Consider the following 24,027-nt stretch of genomic DNA (forward strand, 5'->3'; position numbering starts at 1 on the left):
TATCTAAGTTACATTCAAACCAGTGTGGGTGGCACTGGAAGCAGGTGGGTAAAATGTCTTGCCCAAGGACACAACGGCAGTGACTAGGATGGCGGAAGCGGGAATCAAACCTGCAACCCTCAAGTTGCTGGCACGGCCACTCTACCAACCGAGCTAAACCGTTTGTGAATGACTGAGCAATTCATGGAAGCTGCTTTTATACCCAATCATGGCACCCACCTGTTCCCAATTATCCCGTTCACCTGTGGGATGCTCCAAATAAGTGTTTGATGAGCATTCCTCAACTTTCTCCGTTTCATTTTGCCACTTGTGCCAGCTTTTTTGAAACATGCTGCTGGCATTAAATTCCAAATGAATTAATATATGCAACGTTAAATATATTTTCTTTGCAGTCTATTCCATTGAATATTGTTTGAAAATGATTTGCAAATTATTGTATTTTGTTTTTATTTGCCATTTATAGAATATGACAACTTTACTTGTTTTGGGGTTTGTGTTATCAACTATAAAGTTTGGTTGTCTGGCGGTTAATTCTTTGCATGGAGTGAGAAGAGAAAGAAAAAAATGAAAAAATTGTGGATAAAAGAGAAAAGGTCACCTGGACTGTATGGCACTTTTAGGGTTGTTTTATTTGTTGTTTTTTTTAAAAGGACCGTAGTCAGACCCATGTGGTCTGTAAATGATGCAAAGCGCTCGTCCCCACCAAGACTGCATGCTCACCCTTTAGAGCACAGCTCTAGTTTCCTGACACTAAACCTGCAGAAAATAGTTCTTCTCTGTTTACATTTTCACACTTAACACAATTTTCTTGCACTTTATGAAGCATTTCTATTATATTCCTTATTGTTAAGTGTTCAATGTGATTTTAATATTTAGTTGACCTTGTTTGAGTGTTTTCCACGCTTGTGTTGACATTTCCTGTCTGCCTTGATGGCTGAAGGGATTTTAATCAACAAGTTGTTTATGTTTCATATATTTTTCTCCTGCTCCTTATTTTTCATGGGTTATAGAAAACATGAGTAATTATCAATATGGACCGATATGAAGCACTTGTATCGTGATACGGTTTTCAACCATATCGCCCAGCACGACTCAAAAAAGCACATTTAATAGCACTCTTCTGTGCAATCATGCTTAAAATGTTTCATTGGTGTGACTTTTAATTTTTGTTTTTCTCCTCTTGTTCTTCCCCAGCGAGCAGCATTTCACGCAAATGGGTAAGTCAAGAAATGTTTTTCTTATTAGTGATATGCAGATCGATACTTAAATATCGATACCATTACTTTATGCCCTAATATCGATTGTCAAATCAAAATATCGATACTTTTGATATAAAGTATGCGGGGGCCAAATTTGTGTCAGCTTTGTATTATTGGTGGCTAAGTTTATTAATTGTTAATTATTAGCAAAATTGTTTCATATTTTTCCCATCACATATCGATTTTGTTTGCTCTTTTCTCTTTTTACTTTTTCTTTTTTTTTTACCCCATTTCGCAATTAATTATTAATATAAAAAATATAAAAAAAATCTGCGTGTCCGAAAATTGTAATGTTCAGTTACTAATTTACACCATGTTTATTATGGGGGTTGTCATTTTTTAAATTAATTCATACGTTAGTAATATTACATTTTTCTATAAAAATTTTACTAAACTTTGTTCATATTTTACGTATTTTTTATTTTGACAGCTTCCAATATTTCAGATGATGGGCGTCTAAACTTTTCTCCCATACTGAACAGTCAAATATTTTGATACATTTTTAATAAGATAAATGTTAAAACAAATATTATGTATATTTATGGACAAAACGTGTTGGTGTTTGATTAAATTTATTATTATTAATTATTAGATAAAATATTTAAGCTTTTTGTCCATTTTTTTTGCAACATTTTTGTACATTTTTACGGTTATTATATTATATAACCTAGTCAAAAATTCTGCCTGTCGGACAGTTTTATTTTTCAGGTACAAATTTAACAGCGTTTATTATTGTGGTTGCGATTTTTTATATATATTTTTTCATAAGTTAGTAATGTTTTATTTTTGAAAACACAATTTAATTTTGTTTATATTTTAGGTATATTTTATTTTATTTTGAGAACTTGTGTTTCCAATGATGGGTGTCTAAACTTTGTTTCCAAAATGGTTGCATACTGAACATTCAAGTATTTTGATATTTTTTTTTATTTAAAAAAATAATGCTAAAATCGATATTATATATATTTAAAGACAAAATGTTTTGTAGGTTTATTATTATCAATTATTAGTTAGAATATTTCAGCTATTTCCCCAAAAATTTAGCAATTTTTTCGTACATTTTTACTGTTATTATATTCCCATTTAAGAATATGTATTTTTTTTAAGTGTATAACGTGGCACATTATTATTATTACGATTGTGTAACTGTATAACCTAGTCAAAAAGTCTGCCTGTAGGACAGTTTTAATGTTCAGGTACACATTTAACAGTGTTTATTATTGTGGTTGCCATCTTAATGTATATTTTTTCATAAGTTAGTAATATTTTATTTTTAATACACAATTTAACTTAATTTTGTTTATATTTTAGGTATATTTAATTTTATTTTGAAAGCTTATAATATTTCCGATGAGGGGTGTCTAAACTTTTTTTTCCCCCCAAGAGTTACATACTGAACAATCAAGTATTTTGTTTTTTGTTTTTATTTAAAAAAAAATGCTAAAATAGATATTATATATATTTAAAGACAAAACGTGTTGTAAGTGACTAAGTTTATCATTATATAATTATTAGTTAAAATATTTCAGCTTTTTCTAAATTTTTTAAGCAAATTTTTCGAACATTTTTACTGTTATTATATTCCCATTTAGGAATGAAAAACATTTTTAAAGTGTAGAGGGCTGCACATTGAACAAGCAATTATTTAGCTTTTTTTTATTATTTTTTTTATTAAAAAAATTATCTAAATACAGATACTATGTATATTTAACCTCTTAAGGCCCAAGCTGTTTGTTTACATGCTTTTTTATTTTTTTTATTTATCTTTGCTATTTGTCCACATAAGTGGCCATAAGACCCCAATTCAGTAGTGTACACAATTTTGGAAATACGAGCTTAAAGGTGCTGTCCACACACGTGGCCACTAGGCCTTTAGAGGTTATAAAGACAAAACTTTGTGTTGTGGGTGACTATTATTATTTACTTTCTTAAAATGTCCAGCATTTTCTCATGACATTCAAATTTTTTGCTCTTTATTTTCTTACATTTTACAATTTTCTTTTTTTTTTTTTTTAGACCGATATGGGTCATACTTGTATAGCGCTTTTCTACCTTCAAGGTCCTCAAATTCTTTGACACTTTTTCCACATTCACACACACATTCACACACTGATGGCGAGAGCTGCCATGCAAGGCCCTTAACCAGGACCCATCAGGAGCAAGGGTGAAGTGTCTTGCTCAAGGACACAACGGACGTGACTAGGTTGGGAGAAGGTGGGGATTGAACCAGTAACCCTCAGATTGCTGGCACGGCCACTCTCCCAACCGCGCCACGCCGTCCCCTAATGTTATATATACATATATATATATATATATATATATATATATATATATATATATATATATATATATATATATATATATATATATATATGACTCGGTATCGGAGTCAGTAGTAAACAGAACATGGCGCTGGAGCCTCAGTGTTGATGTGCTAAATGAGTGTTCTGTTTACTACTTTTTTCCGCTTAACTAGGTTACGTGAGTTGTTGTGTAGGAACGACACGTTGGTCCGCCCGGGTGTTTGCTACACACTTTCTGTCCCCTCAGAGACCGAAGAGGATGCACCGCCACCCGCAATCGACCAGGTCGCTGTGTGCGAGCACTGCTATCAGTGGCGGCGGCCCGACAACCACCGCGTGAGGCTGCGACCCAAGCGGCAGCCGTCCGTGAGGCTGCAGAGGGTCCTACGCAGGAGAGCCAGGGGGAAAACACTCAGCGTGGCGCACAGACGTCTGCTCAACCGCTTTCACAAGTCGGCCTCGGTGCTGGTAAGTCGGGCTAAAGTTATTCAACTGCTGCCAACGTGGTAGCATTTTTTTTTTTTCTAGTTACTGTACATCAGTGTTTTTCGACCTTTTCTGAGCCAAGGAACGTGTTTTTCATTGAAAAAATCCAGAGGCACACCACCAGCAGAAAACATTAAAAAATGAAACTCAGTAGTCGATATTGACAGTAAAAAGTCTGATATGAATTCAAACCATAACCAAGCATGCATCACTATAGCTCTTGTCTCAAAGTAGGTGTACTGTCATGACCTGTCACGTCACCCCCTGACTTGTTTTTTTCTGTATGTAGTGTTTTAGTTCTTGTCGTGCACTCCTGTATTGGTGTTGTCATGTACGGATGTACTTTGTGGACGCCGTCTGCTCCACACGCTGCAAGTCTTTGCTGTCGTCCAGCATTCCGTTTTTGTTTACTTTGCGGCCAGTTCAGTTCTAGTTTGGTTTTGCATAAGCCTCAATGCTTTTTGTTAATTTTTGGTTTTGTTAGTGCGTCTGCCTCACAATACGAAGGTCCTGAGTTCAATACCGGGCTTCCTCCCAACTCCAAAGACATGCACCTGGGGATAGGTTGGTTGGCAACACTAAAAATGGGCCCTAGTGTGTGAATGTGAGTGTGAATGTTGTCTGTCTATCTGTGTTGGCCCTGTGACGAGGTGGCGACTTGTCCAGGGTGTGCACTGCCTTCCGCCCGAATGCAGCTGAGATAGGCTCCAGCACCCCCACGCAACCCCAAAAGGGACAAGAGGGAGAAAATGGATGGATGGATGGAATTCAAACCATAACCAGGCATGCATCACTATAGCTCTTGTCTCAAAGTAGATGTACTGTCATGACCTGTCACGTCACCCCCTGACTTATTTTTTTCTTTATGTAGTGTTTTAGTACTTGTCGTGCACTCCTGTATTGCTGTTGTCATGTACGGATGTACTTTGTGGACGCCGTCTGCTCCACACGCTGCAAGTCTTTGCTGTCGTCCAGCATTCCATTTTTGTTTATTTTGCAGCCAGTTCAGTTCTAGTTAGGTTTTGCTTAAGCCTCAATGCTTTTTGTTAATTTTTGGTCTTGTTAGTGCGTCTGCCTCACAATACGAAGGTCCTGAGTTCAATCCCGGGCTTCCTCCCACCTCCAAAGACATGCACCCGGGGATAGGTTGATTGGCAACACTAAAAATGGGCCTTAGTGTGTGAATGTGAGTGTGAATGTTGTCTGTCTATCTGTGTTGGCCCTGTGACGAGGTGGCGACTTGTCCAGAGTGTGCACTGCCTTCCGCCCGAATGCAGCTGAGATAGGCTCCAGCACCCCCACGCAACCCCAAAAGGGACAAGAGGCAGAATATAGATGGATGGATGGAATTCAAACCATAACCAGGCATGCATCACTATAGCTCTTGTCTCAAAGTAGGTGTACTGTCATGACCTGTCACGTCACCCCCTGACTTTTTTTTTTCTTTATGTAGTGTTTTAGTTCTTGTCGTGCACTCCTGTATTGGTGTTGTCATGTACGGATGTACTTTGTGGACGCCGTCTGCTCCACACGCTGCAAGTCTTTGCTGTCGTCCAGCATTCCATTTTTGTTTACTTTGCAGCCAGTTCAGTTCTAGTTTGGTTTTGCTTAAGCCTCAATGCTTTTTGTTAATTTTTGGTTTTGTTAGTGCGTCTGCCTCACAATACGAAGGTCCTGAGTTCAATACCGGGCTTCCTCCCAACTCCAAAGACATGCACCTGGGGATAGGTTGGTTGGCAACACTAAAAATGGGCCCTAGTGTGTGAATGTGAGTGTGAATGTTTTCTGTCTATCTGGGTCGGCCCTGTGATGAGGTGGCGACTTGTCCGCCCGAATGCAGCTGAGATAGGCTCCAGCATCCCCACGCAACCCCAAAAGGGACAAGAGGCAGAAAATGGATGGATAAATGGAATTCAAACCATAACCAGGCATGCATCACTATAGCTCTTGTCTCAAAGTAGATGTACTGTCATGACCTGTCACGTCACCCCCTGACTTATTTTTTTCTGTATGTAGTGTTTTAGTTCTTGTCGTGCGCTCCTGTATTGGTGTTGTCATGTACGGATGTACTTTGCAAGTCTTTGCTGTCGTCCAGCATTCCATTTTTGTTTATTTTGCAGCCAGTTCAGTTCTAGTTTGGTTTTGCTTAAGCCTCAATGCTTTTTGTTAATTTTTGGTCTTGTTAGTGCGTCTGCCTCACAATACGAAGGTCCTGAGTTCAATCCCGGGCTTCCTCCCACCTCCAAAGACATGCACCTGGGGATAAGTTGGTTGGCAACACTAAAAATGGGCCCTAGTGTGTGAATGTGAGTGTGAATGTTGTCTGTCTATCTGGGTCGGCCCTGTGATGAGGTGGCAACTTGTCCAGGGTGTACCCCGCCTTCATCTGTAATGCAGCTGAAATGGGCTCCAGCCCCCCACCCCCACGCAACCCCAAAAGGGACAAGAGGCAGAAAATGGATGGATGGATGGAATTCAAACCATAACAAAGCTTGCATTACTATAGCTCTTGTCTCAAAGTAGGTGTACTGTCATGACCTGTCACGTCACCCCCTGACTTTTCTTTTCCTGTATGTAGTGTTTTAGTTATTGTCGTGCACTCCTGTATTGGTGTTGTCATGTACGGATGTACTTTGTGGACGCCGTCTGCTCCACACGCTGCAAGTCTTTGCTGTCGTCCAGCATTCCGTTTTTGTTTACTTTGCGGCCAGTTCAGTTCTAGTTTGGTTTTGCTGAAGCCTCAATGCTATTTGTTTATTTTTGGTTTCGTTTGTGCGTCTGCCCACAACTCCCCCTCTCCTGGTGCACTGGCCTGTCTCCTGCTGTCTCTTCCTCACTCTTGACACTTATCCCCAAGACTGTGCACAATCCCTCTCCCCCTCGCTTGTTTGTGGAGTATTTTCCTCACGTGACTTCCTCGTAAGCCGATACACCCTTTCTGCCCCCATCACCGCCTCGACGGGTATTTTTAACCTCCTTAGGGGCCAACAAATCGAGGCCCTGGCATGCGACGCCGCATCCACCTTCTTGCGAGCTTTCACTTATAGGATGTTGATGCAATATAACATGTTCTAATGTGCAAATATTATGTTTGTTTATTTAAATGTGGACTAAAGTGTAGTTTGTGCACACCTTTCTTTGTGGCAGTCTTTGTAAGCTTTCAAAACACGTCGTTAAAGGCCTACTGAAAGCCACTACTAGCGACCACGCAGTCTGATAGTTTATATATCAATGATGAAATATTATCATTGCAACACATGCCAATACGGCCTTTTTAGTTTACTAAATTGCAATTTTAAATTTCCCGGGAATTCCGTCTTGAAAACGTGGAGTAATGATGACGTGTACGCAAGACGTCACAGGTTTTTAGGAAGTATGAGCGCTGCACACACACAGCTAAATGTTGTCTGCTTTAACGGCATAATTACACAGTATTTTGGATATCTGTGTTGCTGAATCTTTTGCAATTTGTTCAATTAATATTGGAGAAGTTAAAGTAGCCAGATGGAGTTGGGAAGCTTTAGCCTTTAGCCACACAAACACACGGTGATTCCTTGTTTAAAATCCACGGAGTTGAAACTTTCCTATGGATCACAGCGGACATGGATCCCGACCACTTGTCAACCAGCAGGTTTCGGTGAGAATATTGTGCTTAAAAAGTCGCTTCTTACCGGAGATCAGCTGCCGTCGACTCCCCCGAGACACTGCGCGTCAACACCCGGCCGTGGACGTACACTTCCGACTATCAGGTACTGTTAAACTCACTAAAACTCTGGCAACACAATAGAAAGATAAGGGATTTCCTAGAATTATCTTAGTAAATGTCTCTAAAAACATATGAATCCGTCTCAATGCAACGCAATTGCAATCTTGTTTTTATTTATTTATTTTTTTCTAGTCCGTCGCTATCAATATCCTCAGACACGAATCTTTCATCCTCGCTCAAATTAATGGGGAAATTGTCGTTTTCTCGGTCCGAATAGCACTTTTTGTGGAGGCTCCCATTATAAACAATGTGAATATGTGAGGATCCCTCAACGGGTGACGTCATCGTCTGCGACTTCCGGTAGAGGCAGGGCTTTTCTCCAGTTGCGAACTTTATCGTGGATGTTCTCTACTAAATCTTTTCAGCAAAAATATGGCAATATCGCGAAATGATCAAGTATGAGACATAGACTGGACCTGCTATCCCCGTTTAAATAAGAACATCTCATTTCAGTAGGCCTTTAATGATGCTGGTGTTGCAGGTGGCCGATAAGGTTTGATGTGTTGAAGCACAATGTTTTTTTCCCCCCATCCCCGCGGAGTGTTTGCAGAACTTTTGGTGCATAAAGCAAGTCCCACATGATTGACGCCATGTTTGTTTACAATGAGCTCCGGGGACATTTACCAGCGAGGGTAGAGGAGCGCTTGATTTATTCACCCTATCCCACTTCCAGGACAGTACACGTAATCTGGCCTCTTTTGAGCATTTCTTTTATTTTGTTTATCGGCTATTTGTATTGTTATCAGATTTATTGCAATGTGTCCTGTCAGGTTCAAACACTGATGACATCTATTAAACAAGACAAGAAGCAAGGAAACCAACAGAGACAGAATTCAATTTGGCTCAGTGAGGAGAAATGTGTACATCTGTACCCTTGTACATTGTCATAACGCTCTGCCGAAATATTGTACGCCTCCTCTTTTATTTGGAGTTTCCCTGATTACATGGCAACAGCTGTTTCTAAAGGTACGGAGGTCGTACACTGCCGTCGCCTTTGATTGCAAAACAGTTCCAAAGAAAAGGTCGGTTCAAAGAAAAGGTTGTAAAAGAGTTCAAATAAATAAGTACCTGAAACTTGGGCAGATCCTGCTTTCTCTCTCCTCCGTAATTCTCGGGTCAAAACAAAATAATTCTGTTGATTACGATACATCAAAGAAACAGAACACTTTCATGTTGCTTCCCATCCTACACAGTGGAGAAGGTATAACAAGAAAAGAAGGTATAACGACCAAATAGCACAGTGATCATAATCGGATTATTTTAAAATGTTACATCAAAAAAGTTGCTATCAAATAATTAAAATTGGAGTGCCATCTCCGGGTTGGGGAGGAGACCCTGCCCCATGTGGAGGAGTTCAAGTACCTCGGCGTCTTGTTCACGGGTGAGGGAAGAGTGGATCGTGAGATCGACAGGCGGATCGGTGCGGCGTCTTCAGTAATGCGGACGCCGTATCGATCCATTGTAGTGAAGAAGGAGCTGAGCCGGAAGGCAAAGCTCTCAATTTACCGCTCTATCTATGTTCCAATCCTCACTTATGGTCATGAGCTGTGGGTTATGACCGAAAGGACAAGATCTCGGGTACAGGCGGTCGAAATGAGCTTCCTCTGCCGGGATAGGGTGAGAATCTCTGTCATCCGGGAGGAACTCAAAGTAAAGCCGCTGCTCCTCCACATTGAGAGGAGCCAGATGAGGATGCCACCTGAACACCTCCCACGTCTGACCGGTTGGAGGCCACGGGGAAGACCCAGGACACGTTGGGAAGACTATGTCTCCCGGCTGGCCTGGAAACGCCTCGGGATCCCCCGGGAAGAGCTAGACGAAGTGGCTGGGGAGAGGGAAGTCTGGCCTTCCCTGCTTAGGCTGCTGCCCCCGCGACCCGACCTCGGATAAGCAGAAGAAGATAGATGGATGGATGGATGAATGGCTACACACAGAGTAGTACCAAAAATTGGTATTGTTGAATACCAATATGGATTCCCAGGAACGGTGACCATCTCTAATTATTACCCACCGTACAAAAAATGAGTGCATGGTGAAAACATCATCAAGACCTCTGGGTTCAGTACAAGGCCGCAATAAAAATAGTAGTTGAGAACATGCAGGGAGAGCGTCCCCCGTCCCTCATAAAAAGACGTAGCTGAAGGCCGTGCATGTGTCAGTGTGAGGTGTGCATATCAACATGATCATTTATCTTTTCTCTACAAGGCTGCTGCTCACCTTATCTTCAATGGCTGCGGCCCTTTGTTAGACGGCAGACTGAGGCCGAGGCCATACTTGGAGTGAAGGAGAGAAGGTTCTCCTCCCTGTCTGGATTTATTCTTTCCCGGCAGCAAGACTCCTGTGTGTTTTCATGCAAGCTGAGGTTTCACGCAGTGACGTCACACGTTGCACACATCAGCCGACCGCGACAAAACGCTTCCTTTCCGCGAAGGACCATTTCTTTCCTTAATGGCGTGAGGTCGAACCTTTCTCGGCGATTCATGCCGACGCCTCTTCCTGACCTCGCTCACCAACAGCAGCATTTTTCCCATTCCCCCCTTACTTGAACTAAGAAAAATTATCTGACAATAGAACAACAAAAATTTCCAAACTACGTCAAATTAAAGCTGCAAGCAGTGATGGACGGGACCGACTTTTGCTGGTGTTTCCTGCCTTTACCCATTCAACATATCTTTACCTGCACATTACCTACCTTCCCTGCATCCTGGGGTCACACTGGTGCTTCTTTCTTTCACCCATACACGCTGGTGCTTCCTGCCATCACCAAGACAGCATATCTTTACCTGCACATTACCTACCTACTCTGTATCCTGGAGTCAAACTGGTGTCTTCTTCTGTCACCCAGTCAAGATATCTTTACCCGCACATTACCTACCTTCTCTGCATTGTGTGGTCACGCTGGTGCTTCCTGCTTTTAAGCGGCCATCTTGAGACGGCAGCAGCGCAGCAGTTCTTCGAAGGCTCGTAAAATCAAAACCGGAGCAGTTAGACAAACTCTTTGCGCAACTTTTAATCAGAAGGGTTCAATGTCTTTCCTGTGCGAGTTTGAAGCCGACACAACAAACGCGCTCAGAGGAGATAATGTTTGAAAAAGGTGACAGGTTTTTACAAAACTTTTGTTTTGAAGGGGTAATTGCCAACTTCCAGTTGATTTTTGCTGAAGGATGTAAATGAATGAAATGTAGGTCTAAGTGAGACCTACATGGAGTTTTTTTGTTTCATGTCTCTACGACATTCGTACCGGAAGTTACAAGAAGTTTTGTCTGTGTTTTCTTCCTAGGAGCAGTTTTGTCTGTGTTTTATTCCTAGGTGGCGCTAGAGCTAGTATTGGGGTTTTTTTTTTTATTAGATCGCAATTTTCGCCAGCCTTGATGTGTGTGTCCAGTTTGGTGAGTTTTGAAGCATTTTAAGGGGGTCAAATTACAGCTCGAAGAGGCAAAAATTTAGGAAACTTTTGTTTTCAAGGGGTTTTTCCCAACTTCCTGTTGATTTTTGCTGAAGGAGGTCATTGTATGAAATCCAGGTCAAAGTCAGACCTACATAGAGGCTTTTGTTTCATGTCTCTACGACATTCCTAACGGAAGTTACAAGCAGTTTTGTCTGTGTTTTTTCCTAGGGGCGCTGGAGCGCAATTTTAAATGTTTTTCTTTTTTTTTTATTAGATGGTAATTTTCGCCAGTCCTGATGTGTGTGTAAAATTTGGTGAGTTTTGAAGCATGTTAAGGGGGTCAAATTGCAGCTCATAGAGGCGGCGGTATAATCATAATAAAAACCTTAGAAATACAATAGGGTCCTCTGTCCCAAAGGGACATTCGGTCCCTAATAATAAAGAATAATAATAAAACCTTAGAAATACAATAGGGTCCTCTGTCCCAAAGGGACATTCGGTCCCTAATAATAAAGAATAATAAAAAAAACCTTAGAAATACAATAGGGTCCTCTGTCCCAAAGGGTCATCAGTCCCTAATAATAATAATAATAATAATAAAACCTTAGAAAATCAATAGGGTCCTCTGTCCCAAAGGGACATCGGTCCCTAATAATAAGAAAACCTTAGAAATTCAATAGGGTCCTGTGTCTCGAAGAGGCGGCGGTATAATAATAATAAAACCTTAGAAGTACAATAGGGTCCTCTGTCCCTAATTAGCTAGCCTTAATGAACCCAAATATACCTTAACCCTTGTGTGATTTTTATATTGTTGTCACTCAGCCAGCGTTTGTGGGTCTGATGGACCCGTTGCATTTTGTGGCTTCTAATGCTTCACAATCCAACACTTTCATGTTCAAATACTGAACAGATGTTAACTTTATCCCAATAAACATCTGTTCAGTATTTTAATAGGTGTGGCACCGAACAGAGATGTTGACATGCGGAGTTTCAAGCACTCTTCATTTTCTAGCGGGTGACTTTTCAAATGATGTTACATTAGCAGTGGTGCTACTTTTTGTAGCAACACTTTTGCCGCATAAATGTTGAACATGTTCCCGCCTGAAGCCAAACCACCGCCAAAACAAAAAAGTGCTAGATTGTCAGAGACATTTTAAAACCAGCTATGAGTGCACTTTTGTGCATGATGTCACTAAGATGACATATTAAAACAACACTAAATTAGAGTGCACTTGTGGGGCAGTATAGCACGGTTGGTAGAGTGGCCGTGCCAGCAACTTGAGGGTTGCAGGTTCGATTCCCGCTTCCGCCATCCTAGTCACTGCCGTTGTGTCCTTGGGCAAGACACTTTACCCACCTGCTCCCAGTGCCACCCACACTGGTTTGAATGTAACTTAGATATTGGGTTTCACTATGTAAAGCGCTTTGAGTCACTAGAGAAAAAGCGCTATATAAATATAATTCACTTCACACTTTTTGTACAGAACGGCACTACAATAGTTTAATACAAATAAAGTGCACTTTTGTGCATGATGTCACACAAGATATTTCAATAAGTGTCAAGTAATATATATATATATATATATATATATATATATATATATATATATATATATATATATATATATATATATATATATATATACACACTATATTGCCAAAAGTATTTGGCCACCTGCCTTTACTCACATATGAACTTGAAGTGCCATCCCATGGATTCGTCCAAAATGTTTTGGTATCCTGGAGCATTCAACCTTCATTTCACTGGAACTAAGGGGGCCAACTCCTGAAAAACAACCCCACACCATAATTCCTCCTCCACCAAATTTCACACACGGCACAATGCAGTCTGAAATGTAGCGTTCTCCTGGCAACCTCCAAACTCAGACTGGTCTGTGAGATTGCCAGATGGGAAAGCATGATTCATCAGTCCAGAGACTGCAATGAGGTGGCGACTTGTCCGATTGTAGCTGAGATAGGCGCCAGCGCCCCCCGCGACCCCAAAAAGGGAATTAGCGGCAGAAAATGGATAGATGGATGGATCAGTCCAGAGAAGGAGTCTCCACTGCTCTAGAGTCCAGTGGCGACATGCTATACACCATCTAAGCCATACATCACCATGGCTTAGATACAGCTGCCCGGCCATGGAAACCCATTCCATGAAGCTCTCTGCGTACTGTACGTGGGCTAATTGAAAGGTTTGGAGCTCTGTAGCAACTGACTGTGCATAAAGTCTTTGCACTATGCGCTTCAGCATCCGCTGACGTCTCTTGTCAGTTTACGTGGCTGAGTTGCTGTTGTTCCCAAACCCCTTCACTTTTCTTGTAATAAAGTCGACTTTGGAATATTTAGGAGCGAGGAAATTTCACGACCGGATTTGTTGCACAGGTGGCGTCCTATGACAGTTTCACGCTGGAAATCACCGAAAGCGGCCCATTCTTTCACAAATGTTTGTAGAAACAGTCTCCATGCCTAAGAGGGATGTATACTATGGCTATGAGTTGTTGTTTTTTTTTCCCTTGGCCTCAGTCTGCACCCCCACTCCAGGGCCCAGGCTAAGAGCGATTTTTTATTTTTTTATTTTATCTGTATGACATCTTTTTTGTAAGGGGCGCTGGAAGCCGGCAGACCCGTCAGCGATCCTGTTCTGTCTCCCTGTAATGTTTGTCTGATCTTGAATGGGATTGTGCTGAAAATTGTAATTTTCCTGACGGAATAAATAAAGTACTATCTAATCTAATCTAAGTGCTTGATTTGATACACCGGGCCAAGTGATTAGGACACCTGATTCTCATCATTTGGATGGCTGGCCAAATACTTTATAGAATGTTTTATCGAATGCATGTTTTATTGATATTATATGTCCATCGCGATATGTTTTGATATCATTTTAACGCTCTGCCGTGGCTTTCTATTGTGTGCGTGCGTGTGTTGTTTTTTTTTTGTTTTTTTAATGGAGGTGCCAACCCTCTCCCCATCTCGCTGTCGGCCAGCAATGTTATTGCAGGCGAGTCGTTGCCAGCCAGGTGGATGACTTCAGGGAAGCTTTAAAAAAAAAAAAAGCGCCGTCAGCACCGGCGAACCTGCACCGTTCAGACTCAGCAATGAAGCCAGTAGAACGCGACGCTCTTCGCTTCCCCGACAATAAAAGTCGAGTCACCCCGCGGTATTTGGCCGCCGCAGACGGGGAGATTAACCGTTGGCACCACGCTGATAACGGGCGGGTGATTTGTTGGCGCTGAAGCCGTCAACACGAGGAGGCGCATTAGTGGAATGATCCCCGGCTGGAGCTGCGTGTTCCAGCAGGCCCTCGTTACAAGGACCACGTGGGAGCGCCCGCGCGGGCCTTAATTGTGTCGGCGAGTCAGCGTTTTTTTCAAAGTTGACCTCTTTTTCAAGACCTCTGCAGTTAGTTTGCAGAATTGTATTTACAACTACGGATGGTTGCTGTTAACATCTGAACCCAAACCGTATATCGTCACCAAAATGTCCATCTATCTTACTCCCGGTACCAGGCAATCAATACCAGTACTCAAAGATACTGATTATTGGTGCTTTTGTGTGTGCTAAAGGCCTACTGAAACCTACTACTAGCGACCACGCAGTCTGATAGTTTATATATCAATGATGAAATATTAACATTGCAACACATGCCAATACGGCCTTTTTAGTTTACTAAATTGCAATTTTAAATTTCGTGCCGAAGTATCCGTCACGCCTGTAAGTTATGTTTTGGTCATGCAATGTTTAGTTTTTGGACATTTAGTCACGTTTTGCACTTCCTGGTGTTGTTTGTTTCCATGCCAACTCATTAGTTTTCACCTGTCACGTCCCTGTTCTCAGCCTCACACCTGTTTTCACTAATGATCATAACTATTTAAGTCACTCTTTTTCTTGTCTTCTTCCTGGGATCTTCACACTCGCACGCACCCTACCCATGCTGTTCCAACCTTCACGCCCTCGTCCACAGTTCCATGCCGCTTAAGTTTATGTATTTATGCCACAGTGCATGTCTTTAGTCTTGCCATCATGCTGTTTAAGTTTATAGTTAAGTTGTCTTTCATGCCATTGAGCAAGTGTTTTTGTTTTCCCTGTTTTTATGTATATTATATACTAAACAACTATGTACTCACGTCCACGCCTCGCTCGTGTTGATCCTCATCTGCATCGAAGAAACAATCCATGTCCAAGCCTCGTTGTGACAGTATCCTGCTGAAACGTCGCGGTATGATGATGCGTGCGCGTGACGTAGAGGACATTTCGTTCCAGCATCGTTCTCAGCTATAAGTCGTCTGTTTTCATCGCATAATTCCACAGTATTATGGACGTCTGTGTTGCTGAATCTTTTGCAATGTGTTCAATGAATAATGGAGACATCAAAGAAGAAAGCTGTTGGTGGGAAGCGGTGTATTGCGGCCGCCTTTAGCAACACAAACACAGCCGGTGTTTCCTTGTTTACATTCCCGAAAGATGACGGTGAAGCTTTACTATGGAACAGAGCGGTCAAGCGTACACGGTTGGATTGGACCACACACACAAAGTACAGTGTATTATGCAGCGATCATTTCGAAAACTTGTGTTTCGAAGAGGGTCCGTTGCGAAGGGCAGAGATGGTGCTGAAGAAAGGTGCGGGGCCGACCTAGTAACACAATAAGAAGATAAGGGATTTTCCAGAATTATCTTAGTAAATGTGTTTAATAACATCTGAATCGCTCCCACTGTATAGTCTTTTTTTTTTTTCTAGTCCTTCACTCTCACTTTCCTCATCCACAAATCTTTCATCCTCTCTCAAATTAATGGGGAAATCGTCGCTTTCTCGGTGCGAATCGCTCTCACTGCTGGTGGCCATGATTGTAAACAATGTTCAGATGTGAGGAGCTCCACAACCCGTGACGTCACGCGCACATCGTCTGCTACTTCCGGTACAGGCAAGGCTTTTTTATTAGCGACCAAAAGTTGCAATTGTTTTTTTTCGCGAAATAATCAAGTACGACACATAGAATGGACCTCCTATCCCTGTTTAAATAAGAAAATCTCATTTCAGTAGGCCTTTAACAAACATGAATAGTTTGCGTTTATGAAATAAATGTATTGCATCATTTTAAATGAGCTGATGTCTTGTGCTGTGAATCATTGGGCATCAAATGATTAAATTCTTGGGGGTAACGATTCGATTCAGAATAGTTTTTGATTCAAACAGATTCTCGATTCAGTAAATGTCGAAATAGGATAAAAAAAATGGCATCAAAATATTACAAACGTAAATAATTTTCAATACGTTCATTTATTTGTATGGGAATTTCCTGGAAATTTGGGAGTTTTGGAAAAATCGGTTGAAAAATGTTGACCTAGTGTTGAACAGTCTGAAATAAGTGGGTATTTCCGAAATGGGTATTTTTTGAAATCCTGGAATTTAGGGAAAAGTGTGAATCTGTACGAAAAGAACAAAAATAAGATCAAAATGTGTTTTGTGAAAAATTTCCAGCAAAATAGGGCTTTGAAAAATTCCTGGAATTTTTTTTGACTCGGTAGTTTGATTGTCCAGGGTGTGTGGATGGTGGAACGGTTCGAATCGGACGAGAAATGTGGGAATTGTGCAATCGATTGTATTGTGCTTAGTCATTGTCAATGGGGGGAAAATTCTGAGAAATTCCGGGAAAACCAGTAATTTGGGGAAAGGGAAAACAGGTTTGTGTTGGATATATGTGAAGAGTAGTGTGGATGGATGGTTGAAAGGTCGGAATTGGGTAGAAAATGGCATGAAAACTTTGTGAATTTACCAAATTGTATAACTTTGAATACGTTCATTCAATTGAATGGGAAATTTGGGGGTTTTGGGAAAACCTTGAGTTTCTGAAAAATTGGTTGAAAAATGTTGACCCTAGTAGCATTATGAATTCTGAATGGGTAGTTCAGAAATGTGTATTTTCGTAAATCCTGGAATTTGGGGAAAAGTGTGAATTTGTACAAACAGAAAAAAACATAGGAGGATTTTTTTTTCCCAACTGAGAGGAATGTTCTGAAGGTGGATTGTGAAAACTTTCCAGCAAAGTAGGGCTTTGAAAATGTTCTGGCATTTTTTAACTCGATAGTTTGATTGCCCAGGGTGAGTGGGGTCTGTGGATGGTGGAACAGTTTGAATCGGATGAAAAATGTGGGAATTATGCAATCGATCGTATTGTGCTTAGTCATTGTCAACGGGGTGAAAATTCTGAGAAATTCCGAGAAACCAGTATTTTGGGGAAAGGGACAACAGGTTTGTGTTGGATATATGTGAAGAGTAGTGTGGATGGATGGTTGAAAGGTCGGAATTGGGTAAAAAATGGTATCAAAACTTTGCGAATTTACAAAATTTGATAACTTTGAATACGTTCATTCAATTGAATGGGAATTTCCTGGAAATTTGAGAGTTTTGTGAAAACCTTGAGTTTCTGAAAAAACGTTTGAAAAATGTTGACCCTAGTAACAGTTTGAATTATAGTAGTTATAGGTAGTTTGGAAATGGGTATTTTTGGAAATCCTGAAATTTGGGGAAAAGTGTGAATTTGTACAAACAGAAAAAAAAAAATAGGAGGATGTTCTGAAGGTGGATTGGTCAAAAACGGTTGAAAAATGTAGACTGTAAAATTTTTCAAGCAAAATAGGGCTTTGAGAAATTCCTGGAATTTTTTAAACCCGGTAGTTTGATTGTCCAGGGTGTTTGGATGGTGGAACGGTTCGAATCGGATGAAAAATGTGGGAATTGTGCAATCGATTGTATTGTGCTTAGTCATTGTCAATGGGGGGAACTCTGAGAAATTACGGGAAAACCAGTAATTTGGGGAGAAGGAAAACAGGTTTGTGTTGGATATATGTGAAGAGTAGTGTGAATGGATGGTTGAAAGGTCGGAATTGGGTAAAAAATGGCATCAAAACTTTGTGAATTTACCAAATTGTATAACTTTGAATACGTTCATTCAATTGAATGGGAATTTCCTGGAAATTTGGGAGTTTTGGGAAAACCGGGAGTTTCATAAAAAACGGTTGAAAAATGTTGACCCTAGTAACAGTTTGAATTATAGTAGTTATAGGTAGTTTGGAAATGGGTATTTTCGGAAATCCTGGAATTTGGGGAAAAGTGTGAATTTGTACAAACATAAAAAAAAAATAGGAGGATGTTCCGAAGGTGGATTGGTCAAAAACGGTTGAAAAATGTAGACTGTAAAATTTTTCCAGCAAAATAGGGCTTTGAGAAATTCCTGGAATTTTTTAAACCCGGTAGTCTGATTGTCCAGGGTGTGTGGATGGTGGAACGGTTCGAATCGGATGAAAAATGTGGGAATTGTGCAATCGATTGTATTGTGCTTAGTCATTGTCAATGGGGGGAACTCTGAGAAATTACGGGAAAACCAGTAATTTGGGCAGAAGGAAAACAGGTTTGTGTTGGATATATGTGAAGAGTAGTCTGGATGGATGGTTGAAAGGTCGGAATTGGGTAAAAAATGGCATCAAAACTTTGTGAATTTACCAAATTGTATAACTTTGAATACGTTCATTCAATTGGATGGGAATTTCCTGGAAATTTGGGAGTTTTGGGAAAACCGGGAGTTTCATAAAAAACGGTTGAAAAATGTTGACCCTAGTAACAGTTTGAATTATAGTAGTTATAGGTAGTTCGGAAATGGGTATTTTCGTAAATCCTGGAATTTGGGGAAAAGTGTGAATTTGTACAAACAGAAAAAAAAATAGGAGGATGTTCTGAAGCTGGATTGGTCAAAAACGGTTGAAAAATGTAGACTGTAAAATTTTTCCAGCTAAATAGGGTTTTGAGAAATTCCTGGAATTTTTTAAACCCGGTAGTTTGATTGTCCAGGGTGTGTGGATCGTGGAACGGTTCGAATCGGATGAAAAATGTGGGAATTGTGCAATCGATTGTATTGTGCTTAGTCATTGTCAATGGGGGGGAAATTCTGAGAAAACCAGTATTTTGGCGAAAGGGAAACCATGTTTGTGTTGGATATATGTGAAGAGTAGTGTGGATGGATGGTTGAAAGGTCGTAATTGGGTAGAAAATGGCATGAAAACTTTGTGAATTTACCAAATTGTATAACTTTGAATACGTTCATTCAATTGAATGGGAATTTCCTGGAAATTTGGGGGTTTTGGGAAAACCTTGAGTTTCTGAAAAATTGGTTGAAAAATGTTGACCCTAGTAGCATTATGAATTCTGAATGGGTAGTTCAGAAATGTGTATTTTCGTAAATCCTGGAATTTGGGGAAAAGTGTGAATTTGTACAAACAGAAAAAAACATAGGAGGATTTTTTTTTCCCAACTGAGAGGAATGTTCTGAAGGTGGATTGTGAAAACTTTCCAGCAAAGTAGGGCTTTGAAAATGTTCTGGCATTTTTTAACTCGATATTTTGATTGTCCAGGGTGTGTGGATGGTGGATTTGAATCGGATGAAAAATGTGGGAATTATGCAATCGATCGTATTGTGCTTAGTCATTGTCAACGGGGGGAAAATTCTGAGAAATTCCGAGAAAACCAGTATTTTGGGGAAAGGGACAACAGGTTTGTGTTGGATATATGTGAAGAGTAGTGTGGATGGATGGTTGAAAGGTTGGAATTGGGTAAAAAATGGCATCAAAACTTTGTGAATTTACCAAATTGTATAACTTTGAATACGTTCATTCAATTGAATGGGACATTTGGGGGTTTTGGGAAAACCTTGAGTTTCTGAAAAATTGGTTGAAAAATGTTGACCCTAGTAGCATTATGAATTCTGAATGGGTAGTTCAGAAATGTGTATTTTCGTAAATCCTGGAATTTGGGGAAAAGTGTGAATTTGTACAAACAGAAAAAAACATAGGAGGATTTTTTTTTCCCAACTGAGAGGAATGTTCTGAAGGTGGATTGTGAAAACTTTCCAGCAAAGTAGGGCTTTGAAAATGTTCTGGCATTTTTTAACTCGATAGTTTGATTGCCCAGGGTGAGTGGGGTCTGTGGATGGTGGAACAGTTTGAATCGGATGAAAAATGTGGGAATTATGCAATCGATCGTATTGTGCTTAGTCATTGTCAACGGGGTGAAAATTCTGAGAAATTCCGAGAAACCAGTATTTTGGGGAAAGGGACAACAGGTTTGTGTTGGATATATGTGAAGAGTAGTGTGGATGGATGGTTGAAAGGTCGGAATTGGGTAAAAAATGGCATCAAAACTTTGTGAATTTACCAAATTGTATAACTTTGAATACGTTCATTCAATTGAATGGGAATTTCCTGGAAATTTGGGAGTTTTGGGAAAACCGGGGGTTTCATAAAAAACGGTTGAAAAATGTTGACCCTATTAACAGTTGGAATTATAGTAATTATAGGTAGTTCGGAAATGTGTATTTTCGTAAATCCTGGAATTTGGGGAAAATTGTGAATTTGTACAAACAGAAAAAAAAATAGGAGGATTTTTTTTCCCAACTGAGAGGAATGTTCTGAAGGTGGAATGGTCAAAAACGGTTGAAAAATGTGGATTGTGAAAACTTTCCAGCAAAATGGGGCTTTAAGAAATTCCTGGAATTTTTTTAACTCGGTAGTTTGATTGTCCAGGGTGAGTGGGGTGTGTGGATGGTGGAACGGTTCGAATCGGATGAAAAATGTGGGAATTGTGCAATCGATTGTATTGTGCTTAGTCATTGTCAATGGGGGGAACTCTGAGAAATTACGGGAAAACCAGTAATTTGGGGAGAAGGAAAACAGGTTTGTGTTGGATATATGTGAAGAGTAGTCTGGATGGATGGTTGAAAGGTCGGAATTGGGTAAAAAATGGCATCAAAACTTTGTGAATTTACCAAATTGTATAACTTTGAATACGTTCATTCAATTGAATGGGAATTTCCTGGAAATTTGGGAGTTTTGGGAAAACCTTGAGTTTCTGAAAAATGTTGACCCTTGTAGCATTATGAGTTCTGAATGGGTAGTTCAGAAATATGTATTTTCGTAAATCCTGGAATTTGGGGAAAAGTGTGAATTTGTACAAACAGAAAAAAACATAGGAGGATTTTTTTTTCCCAACTGAGAGGAATGTTCTGAAGGTGGATTGTGAAAACTTTCCAGCAAAGTAGGGCTTTGAAAATGTTCTGGCATTTTTTAACTCGATATTTTGATTGTCCAGGGTGTGTGGATGGTGGATTTGAATCGGATGAAAAATGTGGGAATTATGCAATCGATCGTATTGTGCTTAGTCATTGTCAACGGGGGGAAAATTCTGAGAAATTCCGAGAAAACCAGTATTTTGGGGAAAGGGACAACAGGTTTGTGTTGGATATATGTGAAGAGTAGTGTGGATGGATGGTTGAAAGGTTGGAATTGGGTAAAAAATGGCATCAAAACTTTGTGAATTTACCAAATTGTATAACTTTGAATACGTTCATTCAATTGAATGGGAAATTTGGGGGTTTTGGGAAAACCTTGAGTTTCTGAAAAATTGGTTGAAAAATGTTGACCCTAGTAGCATTGTGAATTCTGAATGGGTAGTTCAGAAATGTGTATTTTCGTAAATCCTGGAATTTGGGGAAAAGTGTGAATTTGTACAAACAGAAAAAAACATAGGAGGATTTTGTTTTCCCAACTGAGAGGAATGTTCTGAAGGTGGATTGTGAAAACTTTCCAGCAAAGTAGGGCTTTGAAAATGTTCTGGCATTTTTTAACTCGATATTTTGATTGTCCAGGGTGTGTGGATGGTGGATTTGAATCGGATGAAAAATGTGGGAATTATGCAATCGATCGTATTGTGCTTAGTCATTGTCAACGGGGGGAAAATTCTGAGAAATTCCGAGAAAACCAGTATTTTGGGGAAAGGGACAACAGGTTTGTGTTGGATATATGTGAAGAGTAGTGTGGATGGATGGTTGAAAGGTTGGAATTGGGTAAAAAATGGCATCAAAACTTTGTGAATTTACCAAATTGTATAACTTTGAATACGTTCATTCAATTGAATGGGACATTTGGGGGTTTTGGGAAAACCTTGAGTTTCTGAAAAATTGGTTGAAAAATGTTGACCCTAGTAGCATTATGAATTCTGAATGGGTAGTTCAGAAATGTGTATTTTCGTAAATCCTGGAATTTGGGGAAAAGTGTGAATTTGTACAAACAGAAAAAAACATAGGAGGATTTTTTTTTCCCAACTGAGAGGAATGTTCTGAAGGTGGATTGTGAAAACTTTCCAGCAAAGTAGGGCTTTGAAAATGTTCTGGCATTTTTTAACTCGATAGTTTGATTGCCCAGGGTGAGTGGGGTCTGTGGATGGTGGAACAGTTTGAATCGGATGAAAAATGTGGGAATTATGCAATCGATCGTATTGTGCTTAGTCATTGTCAACGGGGTGAAAATTCTGAGAAATTCCGAGAAACCAGTATTTTGGGGAAAGGGACAACAGGTTTGTGTTGGATATATGTGAAGAGTAGTGTGGATGGATGGTTGAAAGGTCGGAATTGGGTAAAAAATGGCATCAAAACTTTGTGAATTTACCAAATTGTATAACTTTGAATACGTTCATTCAATTGAATGGGAATTTCCTGGAAATTTGGGAGTTTTGGGAAAACCGGGGGTTTCATAAAAAACGGTTGAAAAATGTTGACCCTATTAACAGTTGGAATTATAGTAATTATAGGTAGTTCGGAAATGTGTATTTTCGTAAATCCTGGAATTTGGGGAAAATTGTGAATTTGTACAAACAGAAAAAAAAATAGGAGGATTTTTTTTCCCAACTGAGAGGAATGTTCTGAAGGTGGAATGGTCAAAAACGGTTGAAAAATGTGGATTGTGAAAACTTTCCAGCAAAATGGGGCTTTAAGAAATTCCTGGAATTTTTTTAACTCGGTAGTTTGATTGTCCAGGGTGAGTGGGGTGTGTGGATGGTGGAACGGTTCGAATCGGATGAAAAATGTGGGAATTGTGCAATCGATTGTATTGTGCTTAGTCATTGTCAATGGGGGGAACTCTGAGAAATTACGGGAAAACCAGTAATTTGGGGAGAAGGAAAACAGGTTTGTGTTGGATATATGTGAAGAGTAGTCTGGATGGATGGTTGAAAGGTCGGAATTGGGTAAAAAATGGCATCAAAACTTTGTGAATTTACCAAATTGTATAACTTTGAATACGTTCATTCAATTGAATGGGAATTTCCTGGAAATTTGGGAGTTTTGGGAAAACCTTGAGTTTCTGAAAAATGTTGACCCTTGTAGCATTATGAGTTCTGAATGGGTAGTTCAGAAATATGTATTTTCGTAAATCCTGGAATTTGGGGAAAAGTGTGAATTTGTACAAACAGAAAAAAACATAGGAGGATTTTTTTTTCCCAACTGAGAGGAATGTTCTGAAGGTGGATTGTGAAAACTTTCCAGCAAAGTAGGGCTTTGAAAATGTTCTGGCATTTTTTAACTCGATATTTTGATTGTCCAGGGTGTGTGGATGGTGGATTTGAATCGGATGAAAAATGTGGGAATTATGCAATCGATCGTATTGTGCTTAGTCATTGTCAACGGGGGGAAAATTCTGAGAAATTCCGAGAAAACCAGTATTTTGGGGAAAGGGACAACAGGTTTGTGTTGGATATATGTGAAGAGTAGTGTGGATGGATGGTTGAAAGGTTGGAATTGGGTAAAAAATGGCATCAAAACTTTGTGAATTTACCAAATTGTATAACTTTGAATACGTTCATTCAATTGAATGGGAAATTTGGGGGTTTTGGGAAAACCTTGAGTTTCTGAAAAATTGGTTGAAAAATGTTGACCCTAGTAGCATTGTGAATTCTGAATGGGTAGTTCAGAAATGTGTATTTTCGTAAATCCTGGA

At 40.0% G+C, this 24,027-nt stretch overlaps 1 protein-coding gene across 3 annotated transcripts in view; it reads left to right on the top strand.

The window, feature by feature from the left end:
- Positions 1-24,027, top strand: part of lg04h18orf21 (linkage group 04 C18orf21 homolog) — a 66,573-nt gene that overhangs the window by 19,397 nt on the left and 23,149 nt on the right. For all 3 annotated transcript variants that reach the window (XM_061897005.1, XM_061897007.1, XM_061897006.1), the window contains exons 2-3: positions 1,195-1,217; positions 3,810-4,030. In XM_061897005.1, the coding sequence (XP_061752989.1) occupies positions 1,195-1,217; positions 3,810-4,030 (244 nt within the window). The remainder of the gene's footprint in view (positions 1-1,194; positions 1,218-3,809; positions 4,031-24,027) is intronic.

This window comes from Nerophis ophidion, linkage group LG04 (genome assembly GCF_033978795.1).
Source record: "Nerophis ophidion isolate RoL-2023_Sa linkage group LG04, RoL_Noph_v1.0, whole genome shotgun sequence".
NCBI lineage: Eukaryota > Metazoa > Chordata > Actinopteri > Syngnathiformes > Syngnathidae > Nerophis > Nerophis ophidion.